This window comes from Pseudonaja textilis, chromosome 2, assembly GCF_049901715.1.
Source record: "Pseudonaja textilis isolate UNSWEBS1 chromosome 2, rPseTex1.2, whole genome shotgun sequence".
NCBI classification, from domain to species: Eukaryota; Metazoa; Chordata; class Lepidosauria; order Squamata; family Elapidae; genus Pseudonaja; species Pseudonaja textilis.
This window is the reverse complement of record NC_141991.1, coordinates 9,706,845-9,729,613: the sequence shown is the minus strand read 5'-3', so window position 1 is coordinate 9,729,613 and position 22,769 is coordinate 9,706,845. Positions and strand designations below refer to the sequence as shown.

Genomic DNA, 22,769 nt, shown 5'->3' with positions numbered 1-22,769 from the left:
AATGATGCTATAGAGCATTGCACACAAGAACAACTAGACACAAGTACAGTTTTTCCCCGAACGCCATCACTCTGCTAAACAAATAATTCCCTCAACACTGTCAAACTATTTACTAAGTCTGCATGACTATTGCTATTACTTTTAATCTTCCCATCCTTCCTTTCACCCATCTCCTCCCACTTATGACTGTATGACTGTAACCTTTTTGCTTGTATCCTTATGATTTTTATTGACTGTTTCCTAGTATGATTCAATTGCTTATTGTATCCTATGACTCTATTCTAGTCTAATTAGTCTAGTATAGTCTAGTCTAGTCTAGTCTTTTTTTGTCTGGACATATTCAGAAAATCATGCTGGAGGGAGATAGGAAACTGAATTCTGCTATCCTTCTTGTTCCCAGCGACTGCTTGAAAAGTTTACCTGGAGCTTGGTGATGCTTTAGGTCAGGGCTGTCAAACTCGTGGCCCATGGGCTGGATGTGTCATGCACTGGCCACACCCATGCCCAGTTTAGCGAAGGGGGGAAAAGTCATGATATGTCATGTGATGACAATGTGACGCCAGGAGTTTGACACCATTGTTCTAGGTGGATGACACTTTAGTGCTGCATGTGTTTTAATACCAAGGAAGCAAATCAGTAACCTTGAAAGTTGCCTAATTTAAACAAGTAGGACCTGTTTGGAATTTTTTAAAATGTTTCGCCTGATATGAAATTTCTTATCATTAGGTACATAGGGAGAAAATTATCAGGTGAAGGTCAGTTTCCAGCTTTTTTCCCCTTGACATTCTCTGCGTTGTCTTTCCACTTTCGTGTAAGAGATTTTTTGTATTTTAAAGTTTCTTGTTTTGCTAAATAATCAGTGGGCTGTGAGGTCTGCAGCTGTGAAAATGACAGTATGGTGGGTGCTATGACCTGATTTCTAGCCACACCTTCCCAGAAACTGATTTGGAGTGGATCTGGTGTCCTTCTTTTTCTATGGATGTAGTTGGTAGGATGGGGTCCCTTTGGCCTTTCTACCTCTGAGGCTGTGTGTACAAAGGTAAAGGTTCCCCTTGCACATACGTGCTAGTTGTTCTCGACTCTAGGGGGCAATGCTCATCTCCATTACAAAGCCAAATAGCCAGCGCTGTCTGAAGACTTATCTGTGGTCATGTGGCCAGCATGACTAAATGCCAGAGGCACACAGAATGCCATTACCTTCCCACCAAAGTGGTCCCTATTTCTCTACTTGCATTTTTTACAGGCTTTCAAACTGCTGAGTGTAAAGCCTCCCCCAAATATTGCCAAGTGTTTGGTAGGTGTGATTGAAAGTCCCTGTGTTACTGGTGTATATGTATAAATAGTTGGAGGATAACGTTTTTATCTGGAGGAGGAATATAGAGGGGTACATATGGATAGATACATCTTGGTCTATAAGTATTAAGTTGAGGTTTCAGTAAAAGAGAGGAGATGAAGGAATAGGTAGGACTTCCTGATAGTGACAGGTAGAAGTGAGCCATACATGCAGGGGTGGGATTCTACCAGTTCGCACCTATTCGCTAGAACCGGTTGTTAACATTCTAAGCAGTTCAGATTTTATAGAATCCCGCCCCTGTCAACCATCCTCCAGAGTTCATTCAGGCTCATGCCAACTGCTTCAGTGACTCCATCTGGCCACCTCATTCTTTGTCGTCCCCTTCTTCATTTGCCCTCAATTTTTCCCAGCATTAGGCTCTTCTCCAGTGAGTCCTTCCTTCTCATTAGGTAGCCAAAGTATTTGAATTTCATCTTTAGGATCTGGCCTTCTAAAGGGCAGTCAGGGTTGATCTCCTCTAGGACTGACCGGTTTGATCACCTTGCAGTCCAAGGGATTTGCAGTAGTCTTCTCCAGCACCAGAGTTCAAAGGCCTCAATTCTTTGGTGCTCAGCCTTTATTATAGTCCAGTTTTCACAGTCATACATTGCAACTGGGAAAACTATAGCCTTGACTAAACGCACTTTTATTGGCAGGGTGATGTCTCTGCTTTTGAATACTGTGGACATAATATATTTAGATTTCAGCAAGGCATTTGATAAAGTAGACCACAACCTACTTCTTAGTAAGCTAGGAAAAACTGGGATAGATAGCACCACCACTAGATGGATTCGCAACTGGCTGGCAAACCATACTCAATGAGTAGTTCTTAATGGGTCTAAGTCTGCACAGAGGGAAGTAAGCAGTGGGGTGCCACAAGGTTCCGCCTTAGGCCCAGTACTCTTCAATATCTTCATTAACGACTTAGATGAGGGAGTAGAAGGGGAACTTACCAAATTTGCAGATGATACTAAGCTGGCAGGAATAGCTAACACCCAAGAAGATAGGCTCAAGATCCAGATGGATCTTGACAGACTAGAACACTGGGCCATATCTAATAAAATGAAATTCAATATAGAGAAAAGTAAAGTCCTACACTTGGGCAAGAAAAACCAAAATTACACATATAGTCTGGGTGAAACCAGGCTTGATAGCAGTAACTGTGAGAGGGATCTTGGAGTCTTAGTGGACAACCAGCTAAATACGAGCCAGCAGTGTGCTGCCACCACCAAACAACTAATACAATCCTAAGTTGTATTAATATACAATCAAGATCAAGTGAAGTACGAATACCACTCTATAAAGCCTTAGTAAGGCCACACCTAGAGTACTGCATCCAGTTTGGTTCACCACATTATAAAAAAGATGTTGAGACTCTAGAAATAGTGCAGAGAAGAGCAACCAGATGATTGGGGGACTGGAGGCTAAAACATACAACGAATGGTTGCAGGAACTGGGCTTGGCTAGTCTAGTAAAGAGAAGGACCAGGAGAGACAGAATAGCAGTCTTCAAATATTTGAGGGGCTGCCACAGGGAGGAAGGGGTCAAGCTATTTTCTAAAGCTCCTATAGGCCAGACAAGGAATAATGGATGGAAAGTGAACAAGGAGAGATTTAACCTGGAAAAAAGGAGAAACTTTCCGACAGTGAGAACAATCAACCAATGGAACAGCTTGCCCTCGGAAACTGTGGGAGTGCCATCAGTTGAGACTTTCAAGAAGAGATTGGACTGCCATTTGTCCGAAATGGTGTAGGGTCTCCTGCTTGGGCAGGGGGGTTGGAGTAGATGACCTACAAGGTCCCTTCCAACTCTGATTATCTGTAAATCTGAATAGGCTGTCTAGATTTGTCATGGCTGGTTCAGCTTTCCTCCCCAGGAGCAAGCATCTTTTAATTTCTTGGCTGCAGTCCCCATCTGCAGTGATCTTGGAACCCAGGAAAATAAAATCTGTCACTACCTCTATTTCTTCCCCACCTATTTGCCAAGAATTGAGAGGAAATATGCATGTGTAAAGCTTATAACAATTCACTTGAGCTAAATATTCTATAAATGAATCCTGCTGAATTATTTACTTACGTGTTGGTTGGATTGCTGCAAACTCTAATATTCTTTTATCCCAAAAGTAATTATGGGCTTGTCAGCTGACCCTGAACTCTGAGAATATTTTTCCAATTTTCACTCCTTCAAACTTTAAGTACCTTGGAATGATGCTTCCTGCAACACCTGCACTTTCCCAATCATTCCATTAATGGAGCCTACCAGGACAAGAAAAGAGCCAGGGAAGATGAACTTTTCAAGTTGAATGTCATGCTGTTGCCTAATATGCCTAATTTTGCCTTATGTTGCCTGGCTCCATTATCAAGAAGAAGTTTGGAAGTCTACAAAAACAAAGATCCAGTGGCACCAAATTCACCATTGAGAAGTGAAGTCCCAGACAGGTATTGCATGATGGATTTTAGCCACGCATCAAGTACCTAAACCTAAGCCATTTCCCAAGAGGGCTGAGCTGGATTTCTTGATGGTATTTTGCTGCCCTATGTCACAGGCCACCATCGTCTAAGCAAAGCCCCACCCTGGGCTGTGTGCCTTCTCAGCATCTGTCAAACTAGACCATCCATTCCCAATCTGCATGGGTTTCTCAGTGGAAGTTTTTTTTAGCACTGAACATAGGCTTAAATGTTGCAGGCATGACAACAGGTTTGTTACTATAGGCTCTGGCCTTTAGCTGCTAATCTATCTGCAAGCACAACTGAATTAATTCTTACAATGTGTCCAGGCATTTACTTTTTACTAATTTTTAAAGAATTGCATCTGCCAACCCTTTCTGAAATTGGTCATCAGGAGCAACTGCATTCTGCAAAGTGTGTTTTTGAAGGAGGAGCATGGAAAGGCTCAAGAGCAGAGTCAAGGTTGTAAAGATCTAAGGTTCAAGAGTGAAATTCATATCCAGGGATTACACTTGAGCTAAATGTTTTTCCCATTGAACAGAAGGAATCCAGCCTTATATAGAGGCTGACGCTCCTTGGAATGTTATTGCAGCCAATTCAGTGGTGGGATTTAAATTTTTTTACTATCGGTTCTGTGGGCATGGCTTGGTGGGTGTGGCATGGCTTGGTGATCACGGCAGGGAAAGAATACTGTAAAATCTCCATTCCCTCCCATTCCTGAGGGAAGGTTACTGCCGGTTCTCCAAACTACTCAAAACTCTGACCAGAACTGGTCAGAACCTACAGAATACTACCTCTGAGCCCATTGTTACTCATTGTAATCTTAATTCTGTTGCTGGGAAACTAACCTAATGGAATCTTCCTTCTGCTCTTCTTTCCTCTTGGCTATGACAAGGTAATTTCTCAAGAGCTAAAAGAAAAGAAAAAAAGAGACAAAAGATAAACTTGTCTTGTCCTCTTTTGGATATCTCCTGCTTTAGTTAGATCACCATTAAATATAATTCTGACATTTTTAATTTCTTGAATAAAATTCTCTCCAAAGTCCATGTCTTTCAAACTTTAAATTAAATTTCTCAAAAGCTTTCTCTGGATAAAATTACTGAGATTTGCCCTGATCTGAACAAGGAAGGTCAAGGTGCTTGGTGCATGATCTGGTGTTGTGATCTGGGAGAAGTTTGAGCTGGCAACTCCAAAGCAAATGGATAAAATTCCCCGAGAAATCCAGAAACCCCCCACAATGCTGGGTTTTTTTTTTAAGAGTTTTGAACATTTTGCCCTTTCTACCTGCTTCAATTTGGGAAAGACCTAATAGTAAGATGAGGAGCACTGCGGACAAAGATGAGAGCAATTACCCTGAAAAAGGTTCTCAAACCAATTTGACTAAAACAGATTTCCAGATATTACATCATAGGCTTTTTATTGAAAAGCTTTGTAGAGTTGGAAATGTGAAAAATGTGAAGGGACATTTTATTAGGCTCAGTGGACATGCAAAAAAGATTTAAAATAGTTTTCAAATATGGAAAAATTTAAAGATAAATATTCAATATATCCTTTGAGGATTGTTAGAAGAACAGTTAGGAAAATGCCATGGAATTTAAATGCACATACACACAGAGAGACATGCACAGGGGGGGGGGGATATATACCTGCAGGAATTGAATTTAATCCAATGTTCTGTGTAAGATTGTAAATTAAAGATTAGCTCAGCTATATTCAATGAAATACATCATTCAAAGGAGGACTCAGAGAAGAAAAACAAATTAAAAAATGAACAGTTAAAAAAATAAACAAAACATTTCATACCAATCTTTGAAAACTAAGTTAATCACATACATGGTTTGAAGAAAATTGGCACATGTATATGATTAACAGTTTTTCTCTAAAACAACAGAATAACAGAAGACACTGTAAAAAAAAAAAAAACGTGGCCATTGTTGGGGTCCCAAGTAACAGCCCAGATGAAATCAAAACTCCAAGGCCAGACGCTTCCTCAAAGTACAGAATTATTAGGCATGTTATCTTGGCACAGCTGGTGGAAATCCAATTCTGAAATTCCTTGAGTTTTCCCCACCCAATTCAAAATCCAAAGTTCTTCCCTCCATTACACACAATCATTACAAGCCCCAATCAGTCCCAAATCCAGATGGTTTCTATCCATGCCCCTCCAGGTGTTAATGATAGTGTCCTTGGTTCCCAGAAGAAAGAATGTTATTTTGGCTACATATTCCCTTCAGCTATCTCTACTCCCCATTCCTTTCCCACAGCTCTATCCTGCCTCATTGTGGCAACCCTGAAGAATTGCAAGATGGTTCCAGGGTTGACTATGTGTTCCTGAAGATGCATCAGCAAAACCAGACTTTCTCCACATTGGTTATAGTTGCAGATGGTGGCACAGTTGTTAAATACAACATATTTATCCTGGTCCGAGAAGGAATGAGAAGTGCTGAGAACTTCTTGGGTGCTAGAAAGATATAGCTATGATACACCCAACCAAACTTATTTCTGGTAATTTGAAAACCTATGTGCTAATTTCTGGAGGAATTCTTTATTTGAATGGGATGTCCTTGCAAACTTTCATTTCCAAAAATTAAGATCATGTCTTCTGAATCAGACCAGGACCCATTTTTATCTCTTAGCACCTTCCTCTAACTCACATTTATACATTTCTTCTGGTTGTAAGATGCTCCTTTGTATTTAAGTCTGGCCTCAAAATGATAATGTAGCACTTGGGGATGAAGATACAGACCAGCAGACCAGCACTGGAGGTCAAGATGGAGAAGACCTGCACAGCCACCATGTATTTCCCTTTGGTGCTCAGGTAGGTGGGCAGGAAGGAGACCCAAACATTGCAGAAGACCAGCATGCTGAAGGTAATCAGCTTGGCTTCATTGAAGGTTCCAGGAAGATTCCTGGCCAGGAAAGCCACTGTGAAGCAAATGGCAGCCAGGAAGCCCATGTAGCTGAGGGTGATGTAGAACATGAGAACAGAGCCTTCGTTGCATTGCAGGATGATCTCTCCAGGCTGGGAATGGAGGTCAGAGTCATGGAATGGGGGAGAAATTCCCAACCAGATGGAACAGATCATAATTTGGACACTAGAACCAGAAAGGATGATGGAGTTGGCCAAGCTCTTCCCCAACCATCTCTTCACTCGGTTTCCTGGTTTTGTGGCAAGGAAAGCCAGCACCACTGTGATGGTTTTGGCCAAGAGAGAAGAAATGGCAACTGAGAAGATGATGCTGAAAACTGTTTGTCGCAGAAGGCAAGTAGCTTTCCTTGGTTGACCAATGAAGAGAAAAGAAGACAAGAAACAAAGCAGGAGGGAGACCAGGAGGATGTAAGAGAGGTCTCGGTTATTGGCTTTCACAATGGGAGTTTCTAGATGTTTAATGAATATGATTAAAACAAGGCCTGTAGCTAAGAACAAGAATAGGGCAAAAGAGACCAGAATGATTCCCAGATGTTCTCCATAAGAAAGGAAAGATATAACTTTGGGGATACATTGGATCCTGTCCACATTTGGATATTTTTCATCTGGACACTTGGTGCATTTTTCTGTATCTGTGTAAACAAAAAAAGCAATATTTTTTAAAATATTCTGTAGTTTTATGAAATACCTTCTTGTAACCACAATTGCTACCAGCAGCATTTTCCGAGAAGCATTGCTTAAAATATCTACAGAGAGAAGGTAAGAAGAATATCATTTTCTAAAAAAAAAAAAACCAGCTATATTTTTATAGTTTATGAAATTGAAAAAAGTCCTGGAACCTGGATGGTTTATTGTGCAGTTTGCAGAACCTACATTATTACAGGTAGATAATGAATTAATTATTTTTTTCTAGCACATTTCCTGGATCCTGACAGATAGCACTTCTTCATATACTTGGCTCTGAATGCCTACCTTTTGAAATCTAATTAGCTAGGGGGAAAAGTTAGTTCTACAAATAATCTGGAATCCAAACTAAAAAGCAGAAGAGATTTATTTTCTGGCAGTAGAGAAGCTTGTCCAATCTGCTAAACCTTCCTATCTCTTTCTAGGGTTTTCCTCAGGGTTTTTTCTGCTATTCTTCCCTCTAGATATGAAATCGTGCAATTTGAAAATAATAGCAATAGCAACAGTGCTTAGACTTATGAACTGCTTCATATGTTTTACAGCCCCCTCTAAGCAGTTTACAGAGTCAGTATATTGCCCGCAACAATCTAGGTCCTCATTTTACCAACCATGGAAGGATGGAAGGCTGAGTCAACCTTGAACCAGGTGAGAATCAAACTGCCGAATTGCTGGCAAAAACAAAAAAAAACCCATTTGAGCTTCAATTTGTCTCTTAATTTGCACTTTCATGACAGTGTTCCAGATAAACCCATTGGACAAGGCCCACCCTTTTCCTTGGTGTCCCCTACCTTCATGAATGGAGACGGTCCCCTCAGGACAGGGAACACAGTCAAAGCAGCAAATGGGCTCTCCTTCTTGCTTTTGCTTGACAAATCCAGGACGACAATTTTCCACACATTGGGACTGAGGCAGAGACTAAGCAGAAAAGAAAGGAATTCGAAAGAAAATAGATTGGGACAAAGCATGCATGAAAATGGAGCTAGACATTAACATTAGCCAAATAGTTTCTGGGCTTCACTTAAATAAGTCTGAAATCATTGACTCATTCCAAACAGATTCAGGAGAGATAAATGCTGGCAGATTGTTCATTTACTCACTCTCCTTTGATCTTGTTATCTAACATTGAAATAAAGGATTTTTCAACTTAAGAAAGACTGGAGGCAGAGCAATGGTGGGATTCAATTTTTTTTACTCCCGGTTCTGTATGAGTGGCTTGGTGGGTGTGGCAGAGGAAGGACATTTTAAAATCTCCAGTCAGAAGTGGTATTTGCCGGTTCTCTGCTCAAAATTTCCGCTACCGGTTCTTCAGAACTGGTCAGAACCTGTTGAATACCACCTCTGAGGCAGAGATGGTATTCAGCAGGTTCTGACTAATTCTAGAAAACCGGTAGTGGAAATTTTGAACCATTTAGAGAATTGGTAGTGGAAAACCTGCAAATGCCACCTCTGACTGGCTCTGCCCCATCTATTCTCTGCCTCCTGAGTCCCACCTGATTGGCTGGGTCTTTTTTTGTTGCCCTGAACAGGAGAACAGAGCTGGAAAGCAGGTTAGTGGGGTGGGTAGGGAATGGAAATTTTTCAGTATCCTTTCCCTGCCATGCCCACCAAGCCACGCCCACCAAGCCATGGCCACAGCACTGGTAATAAAAAAAAAAATTGAACCCCACCACTGACTGGAGGGATGGAATTGAAAAGATTTAAGCCTTAAGTGACAACAAGTTTGTTTTAACATACCTTTCTCCATTCTTGACATACCTATGATATTAAAGTACAGTACAATGATCTTGCATTAAATTTTGGAAAATAAATGATTGTAAAAGATTTATTTAATTTTTATTATATTAGATTTATTAAATAAAATATAATTGTGGTAAAGAAAGAAACTTTGGATCGGTAGGATCTGGATAGGCTTCTTCTGGAGTATGTAAAACATTGCAGAACTTCTTCCCTTTGAAAGTAGTCCAAAACTATTCCTCAATTAAGATATAAAGGGGAAAAATCCTTTAAAATTAGGGCTTTCTTTAATTCATACAGCTCTCAAATAAGACTAAAACAGACTGCCTAGTTTCTAGAACTAGGAAGCTGTGTAGTAGATGAAGGCCAAAAGCACATTCCAAGCTTATCTTGTGGAGATTGTAGCCTAGGCTACTGGATCTTCTGCCCGCGAAAATCCTTCATTGGAGAGCGTGATTGATGACACCCAGCCTGTCAATGTGTTTCATTGGAGAATCTGATTGATGACACACTCAGGGGGGTGGGGGAGAAATAGGGTCATAGGTGATAGTAAATTGCATGTCTCAGAGTTGGCTTCATATGAGTTAGTGCCAGATACATTGCTTCTAATCAATCTTTTGAATTCTTTTGAAGCTTGGCTCGAGGCTCATGATTTAATTAGGGTAATGGTTGGAACCCCTGACACTGGGGCGAGATGGGATGCAGGAGAGGCCATGAGAACCTGTCCCTCAAAAAGGGATCTTTTCATCTTCAGCAAGCAGGACAAGATTAGGAAACATGTGTCCAGCTCTGCATCTGGGTCTTTTTCTAACAAAGAACTACAACTAGGGGACACCAACTTACATGGAAAGACAAGTATACATTTCTTATTAGTTAAATTTGAATCCTTCTTTTTGCTCAGAGGGACTTTATGTAGCTAACAATAAAGTTTTAAAAAATTGCATTCAGATTGTTGGCAGTTAAAACCCACCCCTCTCCTAGAAAAAATGAAATATTTTAGGATAAACTAAAAAGGAAGAATATTTCCCCTAAAAGGGAAGTTGAAACTCAAAGAGGCCGAAGCTCACCCTCTCACCTTTGTTAATGGGCCATTAAGGCCTGGCCCAGTCTATTCTACATAGCAAAGATCTACCTCCTTCAGGCAGAGCCATTTAATTGCCTTTTCTTGCACCACTCACCAAGTTTAAACCAAACTTAGCAAACGGACAACCTAAAAAGCTAGCTCTGACCTCTGACAGCAACCAATCAGAATATTCTTTCTGTGTCCCAGGAAGTTCAAAGTCAGAGAGGGTATAAAACCCAAGGTCTCTAAGCATCTCTTCCCTTTTCTTCGCCAAAGAGCTCCAAGCCATGTGATCCTGTAGACCAGGGGTCCCCAACCACCGGGCCATGGACCGGCTTCTTTGAAGCAGTTTCTTCCTGGGCTGGTGGAGGAGCGAGAGAGCGACTGAGAGAGGAACGAGGCAGACACCTGAGGGATAAGGCTGAGGGAGGGAGGGAGACACCCGAGGGATGAGGCTGAGGGTGGCAGGGCTGAGAGGCGGGGCTTCTCAGCCATCCTGCAGGGACTTGTCCTGAGCCGCGGAGACAGCCGCGGGCCGCTGCCGCCCAGTGCTCAGTTTTGAAGGAGCTCCTCAGCCCGGCGCAGTTCCTGAATCTGCAGCTGAAACCCTTCATTTTAAATGTCCCAATAGAAGAGAATATCTGTCGCTCAGGGTTGCAATGAGGAGGCATTGGCGCTCCCTGAACTTGGTGGTTTGCTGGCAGATGTTTTATTACCCAACTAGGTAACAGCATCAGATGTTATCTAGTCAGGTAATGAAACATCTGCAAGCAAACCACCAAACTCGACTCCTCCCCCCCCCCTCCTTGAAAAAGTGTCCGTGTCCCGTGTCCCACCCCCCGGTCCTTGAAAAAGTGTTTCTGCGTGAAACTGGTCCCTGGTACAAAAAAGGTTGGGGACCACTGCTGTAGACCATTAAACCATCTTTGCAAACAGCCTCCATGTTTCCAGTGTCTTTTTCCCCATTTGGAACTGAACTCAGAAGGATATGTCTTCCAACAAGATTTTACAAGCCAAAGCCCAAATCTAAGTAGCATCTCCTTTCAAATTCTCCCTTGTTACTTCCAGAATGAAAAGGTGTTTTTTCTTCCAATCAAAGTCTTGTTTCAGTGCTTTGGCTTTCCAGGTTATGGGCATTATCTCCTATCAAAACAACCTTTATGATTTCATGTGAAACATGAACATTTTTGGAGCTTCTTCAGAGGAGCAGAACGCCTATTGCTTTATCCCAGTGGGGTGAAAGAGAGATATGGATAATTCTGGCCAAGTTTAGAGGGCTTAAAAACATTATAGAATATCATGGTTTCCTGCCTAGGCAGGGGGGTTGGGCTAGAAGACTTCCAGGGTTCCTTCCAACTCTGTTATTCTATCCTATTCAACCTGTGACCTTTCAAGAGAGACATTCCTCAATCTGGACAAAGTGAGGCTTATTTCTCACATGGACCAACAGGACCTCTAAGCAGTCATGACTATATTTCATCTTGTTATGTCCCTGGAACTCTAAGGAGTTCCCACTAAGGTCCGTTCGTGTTGCGGGGGCGGCTGCCCCCTCGCTCATTGGTTGGTTCTCCCCAGCAGCCAGCTATAAAAGCAGGCTGCGGGGTCCAACCAGTTGCTGATCGCTGCGAGCCAGTCCCAGGCTTGGCTAGCACGTTCAGTCCTTTATTGTCACAATAAAGTATTTGTTGCACTCATGCTCTGGTTCAGCCTCTCATTACCCAAACTTAACACTGGCGACGAGGATGGGATGGCTACCAGAAGCACAATGCAACCGCTGAATCACTAGCCGCCGATCCGTAGCCAGAGAGAACGATCGGCAGGCGATAAGAGCAACGCTGATCCGCAGCCAGAGAGAGCGGTCAGAAAGCAACGAGAGCGAACGCTGATCCGCCACCAGAGAAAGCGGTCAGCAAGCAACGAGAGCAAACGCTGATCCGCAGCCAGAGAAAGCGGTCAGCAAGCAACGAAAGTGAGAAGCGTCTGTAGCCGCTTGTTAGCCTAGCTACAGGAAAAGTGAAGCGCTGCGAGCCGCAGCCGCTCATTTCTTTAGGCGCGAAATTCAAACGGCTGTCATTTGAATTTCTGCCCTAAAAATACAGCGCGGTGCTGTAAGTCAAGTCACTGACGCCCACGCAGGCGCGAATTTCAAAACGCTGCCAACGGCCGGCAGCCTAACCTCATGTTTAGCCCAGAGAGAGAGAGAGGATTGTGAAAAAGCCTCTCCAGAGCTGAAATCACTTGCCTGCCACAGGCACTAGAAACCTTCTGCTGCTGCCCCAGAGAGATTTTTTCCAACAGATTGTACAACCGATTTCCTCACTATGAATTCCAATCCAGTCTTCCCAGCATTCAAGCCGGATGAGGAGAAGTGGGAGTCATACAAGAACCGCTTTAACCATTACATCGACGCAATTGGGCTGGCTGATGCAGGGGAGCACCGGAAAAAATCATATTTCCTGATCTACTGTGGAGCCATCATCTTTGACACTGCCACAGCACTCGTGGCTCCACGTGAGTTAAAAAACGTTCCATGGTCTGAACTGTTAGAAATCCTTACTAACCACTATTCTCCCAGACCTTCACAGATTGCCAGGCGATTCACCTTCCGTATGAGGAAACAATCAGACAAAGAGACCATCAACCAGTACATGGCCGCCCTCAGGACCGCAGCACTCCATTGTGGGTTTGGAACCTACCTGGAGGACATGCTCCTCGATCAGCTAGTCTGCGGAGTCAAGGATCTCCACCTCCAAAGGCGCCTACTCGCTAAGAAGGACCTCAACCTCGCACAAGCCGTCGAGGAGGCCCTGGCAGCAGAACTGGCAGCACACTCAGCCACTGAAATCCATGGTCCAACTTCCAAGCTAACGACAGTTCCAGTCCACTCCGAGGAGGTGGTCATAGAGGAAGGCCCCAGTGATGAAAACGACATCCACCGCCTCACCAACGCCAGGCATCCGCAGGTAGGAGCCAAGCAAGAAAGCATCAGTCCACCCAAGCACATCACCCTGTGCCTATCCTGTGGTGGATCTCATCCGAGGGCCACCTGCAAATTCAAAGGAGCCACCTGCAACATCTGCCACAAAAGGGGCACATCGCGAGAGTCTGTCAAGCCTCTCACAACTCGGCACAAAGGCACCCTTCCTTCTCACATTCTGGACCTCAGAGGCAAGTATTGAACTGTCGCACTCACCACCATGCCAAGCACACTTGCCATACCATTAGTAAAATCTCTCTCTCCGTTTTGTTAGAAGGTAAACCTTGTCGCATGGAGGTTGACACAGGGTCAGCGCTCTCAATTATCTCGTGGAGCACCCTCAAGAGGCTACAGCCCAGTCTATCAAGAAGCCGGCTCCAGAAGTGCCAGTTTAGCCTGAAGGACTACCAGGGAAGGACATTCCTGTAATCGGCAGAGGCAAGTTCCTTGTCAATTTTAAAGCTTTCAAAGGTCACCTACCTCTAGTGGTAGTTAACGGCAACCTCCCCACACTCTTGGGGCTTGATTGGTTTCCCCATCTCGGCCTAGGGCTAACAGGAGTCCATGCTGTCTCAACCTCTGACACTGACTCCTTATTCGCTGATTACTCAGATGTATTCAGCGATGAGCTGGGGTGTTATAACGGTACCCCTATCTCATTCTCAGTCGACCCCCAGGCAGTCCCAATCAGGCTAAAACCGCGTAGAGTCCCATTCGCTATTCGGCCTAAATTAGATGCGGAATTGGATAAATTATTAAAACAAGGGGTCATTGAGCCAACAGATTTCGCCAAATGGGAGACGCCCATTGTCACACCCCTCAAAAAAGACGGTAGCCTGAGAATTTGCTCGGACTACAAGACCACAATTAATAAGTTTTTACAAGTTAGCGCTTACCCAGTGCCCGTCATTCAGCATTTATTACACACTTTTGAACCTGGCAGCATTTTTGCCAAATTGGACATGTCTCAAGCGTATCAACAGTTCCCTGTTGACAACCAAACAGCGGAACTCCAGACCATTGTCACCCACAGGGGTGCTTTCCGGTGCAAGCGTCTCCAATTTGGCGTAAGTGTTGCCCCAGGCATCTTTCAATCCCTCATGGAGCGGATTTTGCAGGGCCTCCCTGGTGTAGTACCCTACTTCGACGACATCTTAGTCTCGGCCAGGGACAGACCCCAACTCTTCCAGAGAGTTCGAGCGGTGTTAGAGAGGTTCAGACAGCATGGCCTCAAATTAAAAAAAGAAAAATGTGCCATTGCCACTAGACAGGTGGACTTTCTGGGTTATAAAATTGACGCCTCAGGCATTCACCCCCTGGAGTCCAAGGTTAAGGCAATTCACGAGGCACCCACTCCAACCTCCAAAACTGAACTGCAGGCCTTCTTGGGGCTATTGAACTTTTACGCGTCCTTCCTGCCCCATAAAGCATCAGTGGCAGAACCCCTGCACAGACTATTGGATAAAAAATTGCCTTGGCACTGGGGTCACAAAGAAGACTCCGCTTTTCGCGCCATCAAATCACTACTCACGTCAGAGGCGGTCCTTATCCAGTTCGACCCCAACCTTCCATTAGTGCTAGCAGCAGACGCATCCCCTTTTGGAATTGGGGCAGTGTTAAGCCACAGGCTCCCCAATGGCTCCGAGGCTCCCATCGCTTTTTTTTCCAGGACGCTCTCTGCCACAGAGCGCAATTATAGCCAGATCGATAAGGAAGCTCTAGCAGCTGTCGCAGCAGTGAAGAAATTTCACGAATTTCTCTTTGGCCACTTTTTCGAGCTGGTCACGGATCATAAGCCTTTCCTGGGTCTACTAGCTGGGGACAAACAGACCCCTCAAGTCCTGTCTCCTAGAATGACGAGATGGACTCTTTTCCTAGCGGCATACTCGTATAGACTCATACACCGCCCAGGTAAAACATTGTCCCACGCAGACGCCCTCAGCCGCTGCCCCCTGCCGGCTCCAGCTGAAGACCCTGCTCCGGTCCATGCTATCTTTGAGGTCACCCAATTGGACCTCCCCATCACTGCCCTTGACATTGCGGCCAAATCCAAGACTGACTCAACGATCGCCCAGGTACTGGACTGGGTGAGGAGGGGGTGGCCGGGCGGTGATGTTGAAAACAAATTTACACCTTTCAAGACCCGCCTGCAGGAATTATCCAGTTTGCAGGGCTGTTTGCTGTGGGGCACTCGAGTGGTCATCCCAACCTCACTGCTTACCCGAGTTCTGGAGGCGTTGCACGAGCGGCACCCTGGCATCGTCAGAATGAAGGCATTAGCACGCAGCTACGTATGGTGGCCGGGCCTCGACGAGGACATCATCAGATGGGTAAGCTCCTGCCATCCCTGCCAGGAATCCCGTCCAGCCCCTCCAATTACCACCCCCACTAAGTGGGAAAGCGCCAGCGCTCCGTGGTCCAGAATTCACATCGACCTAGCCGGCCCATTGCACGGAAAAATGTTCCTGGTGGTCGTGGACTCCTACTCTAAGTGGATTGACGTGGCACAACTATCCACAACCACCACACTAGCGATTACCAAGGTATTAACTCGCCTGTTTGTAACACACGGGCTTCCAGACTCCATTGTTTCCGACAATGGCCCCCAATTCGCATCAGCCGAGTTCAGCCGTTTCGCTGCCAACCTGGGCATCCGCCACATCTTCACGGCCCCATTTCATCCTGCCAGTAACGGATTGGCTGAAAGAGCCGTTAGGACCACTAAAGAAGCTCTAGCTAGGTTCAGCAAGGATGACTGGCACCATAAACTCTCCCGTTTCCTGATGAGCCAGCACTCAACTCCGTGCACAGTCACTAATAAGTCCCCAGCTGAGCTCCTGATGGGCAGACGCCTGAGGACTGTATTGGACAGGCTTCACCCACATTACTGCCCTGACTCTCCCCTCGCTTCCACATCGGGGGTTAGGCATTTTGTCTTACAGGAACCCGTATTCGCGAGGAACTTCGCTGGAGACCCACTGTGGATCCCGGGCAAGATCATGGCCATCACTGGACCCAGGTCATATCGGGTCAGACTGGAGGATGGCCGAGTCTGGAGAAGACACCTAGACCAGCTGCGAAGGCGTCACAGCACCCTCGTCAGCAGTGACTCAGAATTACAGACCGGGGCAAGGCCACAGCATCAACCCCACATCAGCACCAATTCCGGTGACCTGATTACACCAGCAGCCGATCCAGGGAATCCAAACACGGACAGCGACGTCCAGATGGCTGACCAGTCCAAACCAGTCAACGGAAGCACGTCCCCAGTGACCAGCCCTACGAGTCCCGAGCCAACCCGAACCGAGGGACGCGTTCGTGACTCCCTACCGATCCTGCCTTCCCCTACAGACTCTGAACTGACAGACAACCCACCCGAGTTGCACCGTTCTGGGCGCCAGCATAAACCTCCTGCCTACCTCCAAGACTATGCGTGTTCGCATCTGGGGGAAAGGGGTGTTATGTCCCTGGAACTCTAAGGAGTTCCCACTCAGGTCCGTTCGCGTTGCGGGGGCGGCTGCCCCCTCGCTCATTGGTTGGTTCTCCCCAGCAGCCAGCTATAAAAGCAGGCTGCGGGGTCCAACCAGTTGCTGATTGCTGCGAGCCAGTCCCAGGCTTGGCTAGCACGTTCAGTCCTTTATTGTCACAATAAAGTATTTGTTGCACTCATGCTCTGGTTCAGCCTCTCATTACCCAAACTTAACACATCTGATTCAGGGGTGGGATTCAACCAGTGGAACAACCGGTTTGGTGAATGTGCATTTTGCATGCATACACACGTGCTTTGTGCATATGCCCATGCACAACATTTGAATCTTATTTCCTCCTTTTTCAACCTCTGCTGTGCCACACAAAGCAGCTGAGGTTGAAAAAGCAGGAAATAAAAGACAGCCTAGAGGCCAGGCAGGCGAGTGGGACAAACAGAAGAACAGAAGATTGTTGTTCACTGTCAGCTGATCTTCGGAGCTACCAGTATAGCAGAACCGGGCCAAACTGGTAGAATCCCACCTCTGATCTGATTCAGTCCAAACCTTAATGCAGACATTGGTTAAAAGAACCTGAAGCTATTAGCAACACAAATGCCAGCACTTGAATATTTCTCACCAGCTTGATCCCAAAAGAATAATTACCCAGCATCCAATATTGGACATGACTAAATCCATTTAGAAGAATATTCCTTATCATGGTATCTGAAGGACACTTTCGTGAATGGTACTGAAGTCCCCACAGTCCATCTAACAAAATGTTAAGTTTTCTCTTCTGTATATTCAACTCCCAGTAAGGGTCATCCACATTGGTGTCTAGAATTAACCCACTTGAAATGGGTCATAATCTTTAGAAAAAAAGAGAAAACACAGCAATATTTGACCTACCTTGTTGAGCAGATTTAGAGAGGAAAGAGCAATTTCGTTAATAATAACTCTCTGTCTTTCAACACTCCCCAGTTTCCTTTTGATCAAATCCCCCTCTGGCGAAATCACCATGAACTCAATGTCCAAATCTGCAGCTATTTCTCCATTATGGTCCAGGTAAACTTTCCAGTGGGAAAGATTGTGGAACTCATTCTTCTCCAGAAAGGGATGGAACTAGAATGGAAACATAAAAGAATTTTAAAAGCAGAAAACTTGGTTTTTTCTATCCCACCTGGTATTTTCATGTATGAATTTTTCTTCTACGTTTTTTTTCTTAATGTGCAAACATGCTTAATTAGGACAACTGGGGTTATCACTAAGCTCATAAGTGAATAAGAAAGGTTCAGCAAAACTAGGCAATCGTATATTGAAAACATATGTATTGAGACTATATAATAGACACATTTGATCAATTATAGGAAACATTCTACAGCAGGTATCAACTAAAGTGAACAACAGCAAAAAAGAGATTAGGAAAAACAATAACTTCTATAGGAAAAGAATACTATTAATAAGGAAAGGTTTCAAATAATGTTTCAAGACCAAGTCATCCAGGAAGTGATCAAGTTATGTAGAAAGAAGCCACCAAATTTATAGTTGATTAAATTACCCACTAGACTCTTTATGTGCCCCTCTTTGCCAGCTTCCTTGCAAAACTGACAAACCACATGCAGCAAAAGCATTCCTGAGAATAATAAGATTAGAAAGATTTTTTCTATCTTGTACTAAATACAACAAATGCAATCCTGTACCAAAAAGGACAAATGTAATCAACCAAGTGTGAACTCTGATCTTGTGAAAGAAGACATGTTGTAAACAACAAAGGAACATTTTGTATAAAATTGTGAGCTAATTTTTACTGAAAGTATTTGAAATGGACCTCTGTCCCAAGCATGAGGTTCTATTTTTTGCAGGAATAAACAACTAAAAGTTGCCTTCCTCATTTCAGCATGATTCATGAGCTACTCACCAGGGAAAAATAGAACTCAGCTGAGGCTCAGGGGTCTCCTTCAAATTTATAAAAGTAAAATTCTACAGTGCTAATCACAAACTATACATACAGGGATATTGTTAAAAGGGCAATTACCCTTTTAAAATTAGAAGTGTTTAATATCAAAATATATCTGGTACCAGCTCCTTGGTAAATTATCCCCCAAGTAACTAGATTGGCCAAATCTGTTGGCCTTTTGTAGCCCAAGGATATGCTTTCCCTCTTTCTCTAATGGATTCCTTCTCCAGAGGAATTTAGTATGTTGAATCCTTCTTGGGCCCCCATACCTGCCACGGCTTCAGCCTTGGAACCTCCAGTGTCTCTTGGACCTCCTTCCCTCTTCTCCAGGATCTGGATGAATATGCAGCCTTCAAGACATGAGCCAGAGTCATAAAGATAATGTAACCAGAATCACTGTTTTCAACCAACATCCCGTTCAATTCATCTTCTGTCTCCACAGCAGTTTTTTGGGTGCATCTTTTCCGGCCTTTGACAGCATAAACATGTGTTGAAAAAGAACACTGAAAACTCTTGTCTTCATACTGGGAGTCTATAAAGGAAAAGGCTTCAAAAGCACCATAGGTTGGCCTTATTTTTTGCATAAATTCAAAGCTCCAAATACTATGGATGTATTTGTGATATCCAAGATGTTGCATTATATAGTTTCCCAAAGTTGTGGTGATCCAGATTTTCTCTCTGATGGGTCCTGACAAAGTGGCAAGTGTTATCTGAAAAATATGAAATGTGCTTGAAACGATAATGTGTTCTGTGAAGTGAACAAAGACATTGACTTGTTTCCAGCGAGAAAAGCTGGAATCCCTAAAGGGTACTAGATCTCCAGTCATTGAGAATCGTTGTGATATAACAACACAAATTCCTTTCCTGATAAGCAAAGGAGGGAAAATCCTCAGGAAATTTTCTCCCTCCTCTGTGTCTGGAGCAAGGAGACCAATCAAGGTCCATCTGAAATGAAGGAGCACTTGGACAATTGCTGAATACTGAAACCCTTCTTTGGGGAGCATCTGGTGGAAAAATGGGAATTTACTTTTGTCACTCAGTGTCTCTGAAGCAATTCTATGACTGATCTGGAAAAGCAAGGAAGAATGCTGTGTTATATTTGGGGATCAGGTCTTCTTACCCACAGAAATATCGATGTTACAGGCACTGATTAACTTTTTACTTTTAAATTGCTGGGGAAAAAAGTGTTTTGTATCAATTAACTCTCTGTCCCCATTGATTAGTTGAAATGTTTCTTCAGAAAACCTGTGAAAGTAATGCCAAGTACCTCGGTCCCTTTCTTTGATGGATGCAAATAATCTCTTTCACAATTATTTTTGTTGAGGTAATTCCCCGTTAGGAGAATGAGCACATACAGGGAGACGTATTTGAGAGTAGTGTTTGAATAATACACACACACATCACACAGATACACTGTACAGTAAATGTAGGTTTTTTTCTTCCAGAAACGTTAAGCAAAGTCCAAGCAAGCAATCCAAAGTAATTCACAGGTAAATCAGTCAGTTTTCATCCAGGGATAATCCAGTAACAAAGTCCAGTGTCAAAAACAGTTCAGTATCAGACTTACATCAAATCCAGAATAGCAGTCAATTAAGAGGAAAATGGAGGAATGGCAATACTTTCCAACAGAAGGAAACAAAGATACACTCACACTCTCTTCTGAGACTAAGACTAAACAACCCAGGTTTCTGGCTCCATCTTATGGCCATTTGAGAAAAACATACCCAACTACAGTTTTGCATTTTCTTAAAGATAGTTTTAAAATGTCTATCCTGGTTTATATATTTGCATCTCAAATAGCTGTTAGGTTGCTTACATTCCTAACATTTTTCATGAATATGGCATTTGTTCAGCATTATCACCATTTTTCTAAGATCATGTGCAAAATGTGGGCTTTCCATCAGTGCTGCACTTTCTTGTTGTACAGAAGATCCTTTGATTGGACACAGAGCCTCTCCTCATCTTCACAAGTATGCAGGAGAAGCCCCCAAAGCAACAGAAATGCTATCATGAGAGGATATGACTATTTTGATATATGCTCCCATCTTAACGCATATCCCAGTTCCCAGACATGACACCTACAATTGACACATTAAAAAGTAGCTCTTGATCTCCATAGAGAAGATATAGTTGGATCTATCATGTACCCACTACCACAACCACTTCACTTTACTATATAGAGAAACATACACACAGACCTGTGGGACTTTGTAGGTGCCTACTAATGTGGACATCTGGTTGGAAATCTCCCTGTCAGCTGCATCAAAAAGAGCCAAAATGTTGTCCCTCCTTCCACAGCTGTAGTTGGGAACATTGGCTTTTCCAGGGGAGAGCATGTCCAGCAAGACTTCTGAAGTGCCAAGTGTGTTCAAATAGTTATCATGGATATTGTAGCCAAGTGTGAGATTGCACAGGAGCTGGATAGTCTTGTTGATCTCTTGAATGGTGAAAATAAAGCGTTCTATTCCTTTGTAACCATAAGGTAAACTAATGTGAAAAAATGCTTTGGTTAATACAAGCATTATCAATAGCAGTAACACAATACCTTTATTTTAATTTCACCCTTTTTATCGACACATGTGTCAACCATGGAAGCCATATTTGTTTTAGCCATATATTTTCTTAGAAGCTTCAAGGCTGCCACAGTTAATGCCTGGGAATTTGGGAGGGGGAATTTCTTAGCGAGTAGTAGATTAGATTCAACAACATTCTTCTCAAAAGTCAAGGACATGTCATTCTGCATCTTGATGAGAGTGGGCGAAGGTTTGGCTTCGGATAGAACAACATTTGATGGGTCCTTTGTGATGGATTGATGGGTGCAGGGGATGGATCTTTGATTTTCAATTGTGGGGAAGGGAAAACCTGGAAGTTTTGATTTGGGTTTTCCCAGATGTGCCAACACGACATCTTTAATAAATTCTTATTTGCATGGACTTTGTCTCTGAGAAAGGAATTGAGGAGTTTCTTTGGAATGCTGACAACATGACTGTGGAGTCTGAAGTCAATACTGATCAAAAACAAGAGGCAAATGAGAGTCACTCATCAAATTTAATGTTTGTAAATGTCGAGAAAATGAGAAGCAGATAAGAATCACAAATACTCTTATTATTTATAGCAGCAGTAATTTTCATCAGAACTGTCCCTAGGCTGCAAAATAACTCTTTTTTAAAAGTACAACCATCATAAAAGGAAGAGAATATTTCATAAGTGACCCACAAAAGCTGTTCTAAAGCAAGTTATCCTCTATTCCTGTAAGGATGAGACAAGCAGTTATAAAAATATGGAAATGAGCTGGTCACGGTTAACTACAACAATCACCACTTTAAACAAACATCATTATTCAAGTCATAAATTCTAGATTTAACATGGAGAGGAAAATAATGTGGACTTCTTTCAGGTAATTTTCTTCTGCTCCATCTTTGAATTTGTGTTCCTTCCACTAAATAAGACAAAACAGAAAAGCCATGGAAATCTTATTCATTAACAAAATTAATCACTTCCTGAAATATAGGAGTAAGCAGAATAAAAGAACAAGAGTACAACATCATCACTGCGGCAAGAATGGTATTTGCCCAGAAGTGGAAGGAGAAAGAAATCCCTAGTGAAGAGGAAGTAATAAATAAAATTCTGACCTGCACTGAAATGGATAGGCTAACACTAGAGATGAAAAATAAGTATAAATATATAATTTGGAATAGATGTTACTATTGGTGAGGACAGAAAGGAAGGGTTCAAGATGGAAAAGAGTTGTTAAGAGGACATCTGTGATCATGAGACTAAAATAATACTAAGAATGTTGAAAGATGCAAGTAAGGATGAGTAAATGTATAAATGTTTGTATATGTACAAATGTATATAAGATCTATATTCTATTATCTTTCACTAGAATAATGACCAAAAGCTATGCCAAAATGACTCCACCATGTTGAATGTTTTTAAAGGTTATGTTTAATAAAAAAATTTAAAAATGAGAGTGCTAGAACTGCAGATGGAAGGAAAACAATTTCATCACACTGAATAACTTACAAGTGAGGCTGATTATAAGGAAGCAGGTTGAAAAGCAATATTTTCTGTGATAGTGTTACTGCGCTGGTGACTATACCAATGAGATGATCTCCTAGCCTGTAGTAGCTCCAGGGTCTTTCTCTATCCAGGCGCACCGAATTCAGCAGGCACTTCAT

At 43.2% G+C, this 22,769-nt stretch overlaps 1 protein-coding gene across 1 annotated transcript; it reads right to left on the bottom strand.

Annotated features, from left to right (window-relative positions):
* Nucleotides 1-6,436: 6,436 nt before the first annotated feature.
* On the bottom strand, nt 6,437-22,769 carry LOC113452182 (vomeronasal type-2 receptor 26-like). The gene is made up of 6 exons (XM_087923111.1): nt 22,615-22,769; nt 20,787-21,075; nt 18,858-19,298; nt 17,541-17,732; nt 8,182-8,308; nt 6,437-7,341 (listed from the first exon to the last, which is right to left on the bottom strand). Exons 1-6 carry the CDS (start codon nt 22,767-22,769, stop codon nt 6,437-6,439), a joined length of 2,109 nt encoding a protein of 702 aa, XP_087779237.1.

Bases quoted from the DNA above. Each gene is read 5' to 3' on its own strand.
- LOC113452182 (XM_087923111.1), bottom strand. From the start codon at position 22,769: ATGAAGTGCCTGCTGAATTCGGTGCGCCTGGATAGAGAAAGACCCTGG. The intron at 21,076-22,614 runs GTAAGTTATTCA...TTTTCACATTAG, and splicing joins CCTTATAATCAGCCTCACTT to TTTACCTTATGGTTACAAAG. The intron at 8,309-17,540 runs GTAGGTCAAATA...TTTTCTGCTTAG, and splicing joins CTCTAAATCTGCTCAACAAG to TCTCTGCCTCAGTCCCAATG.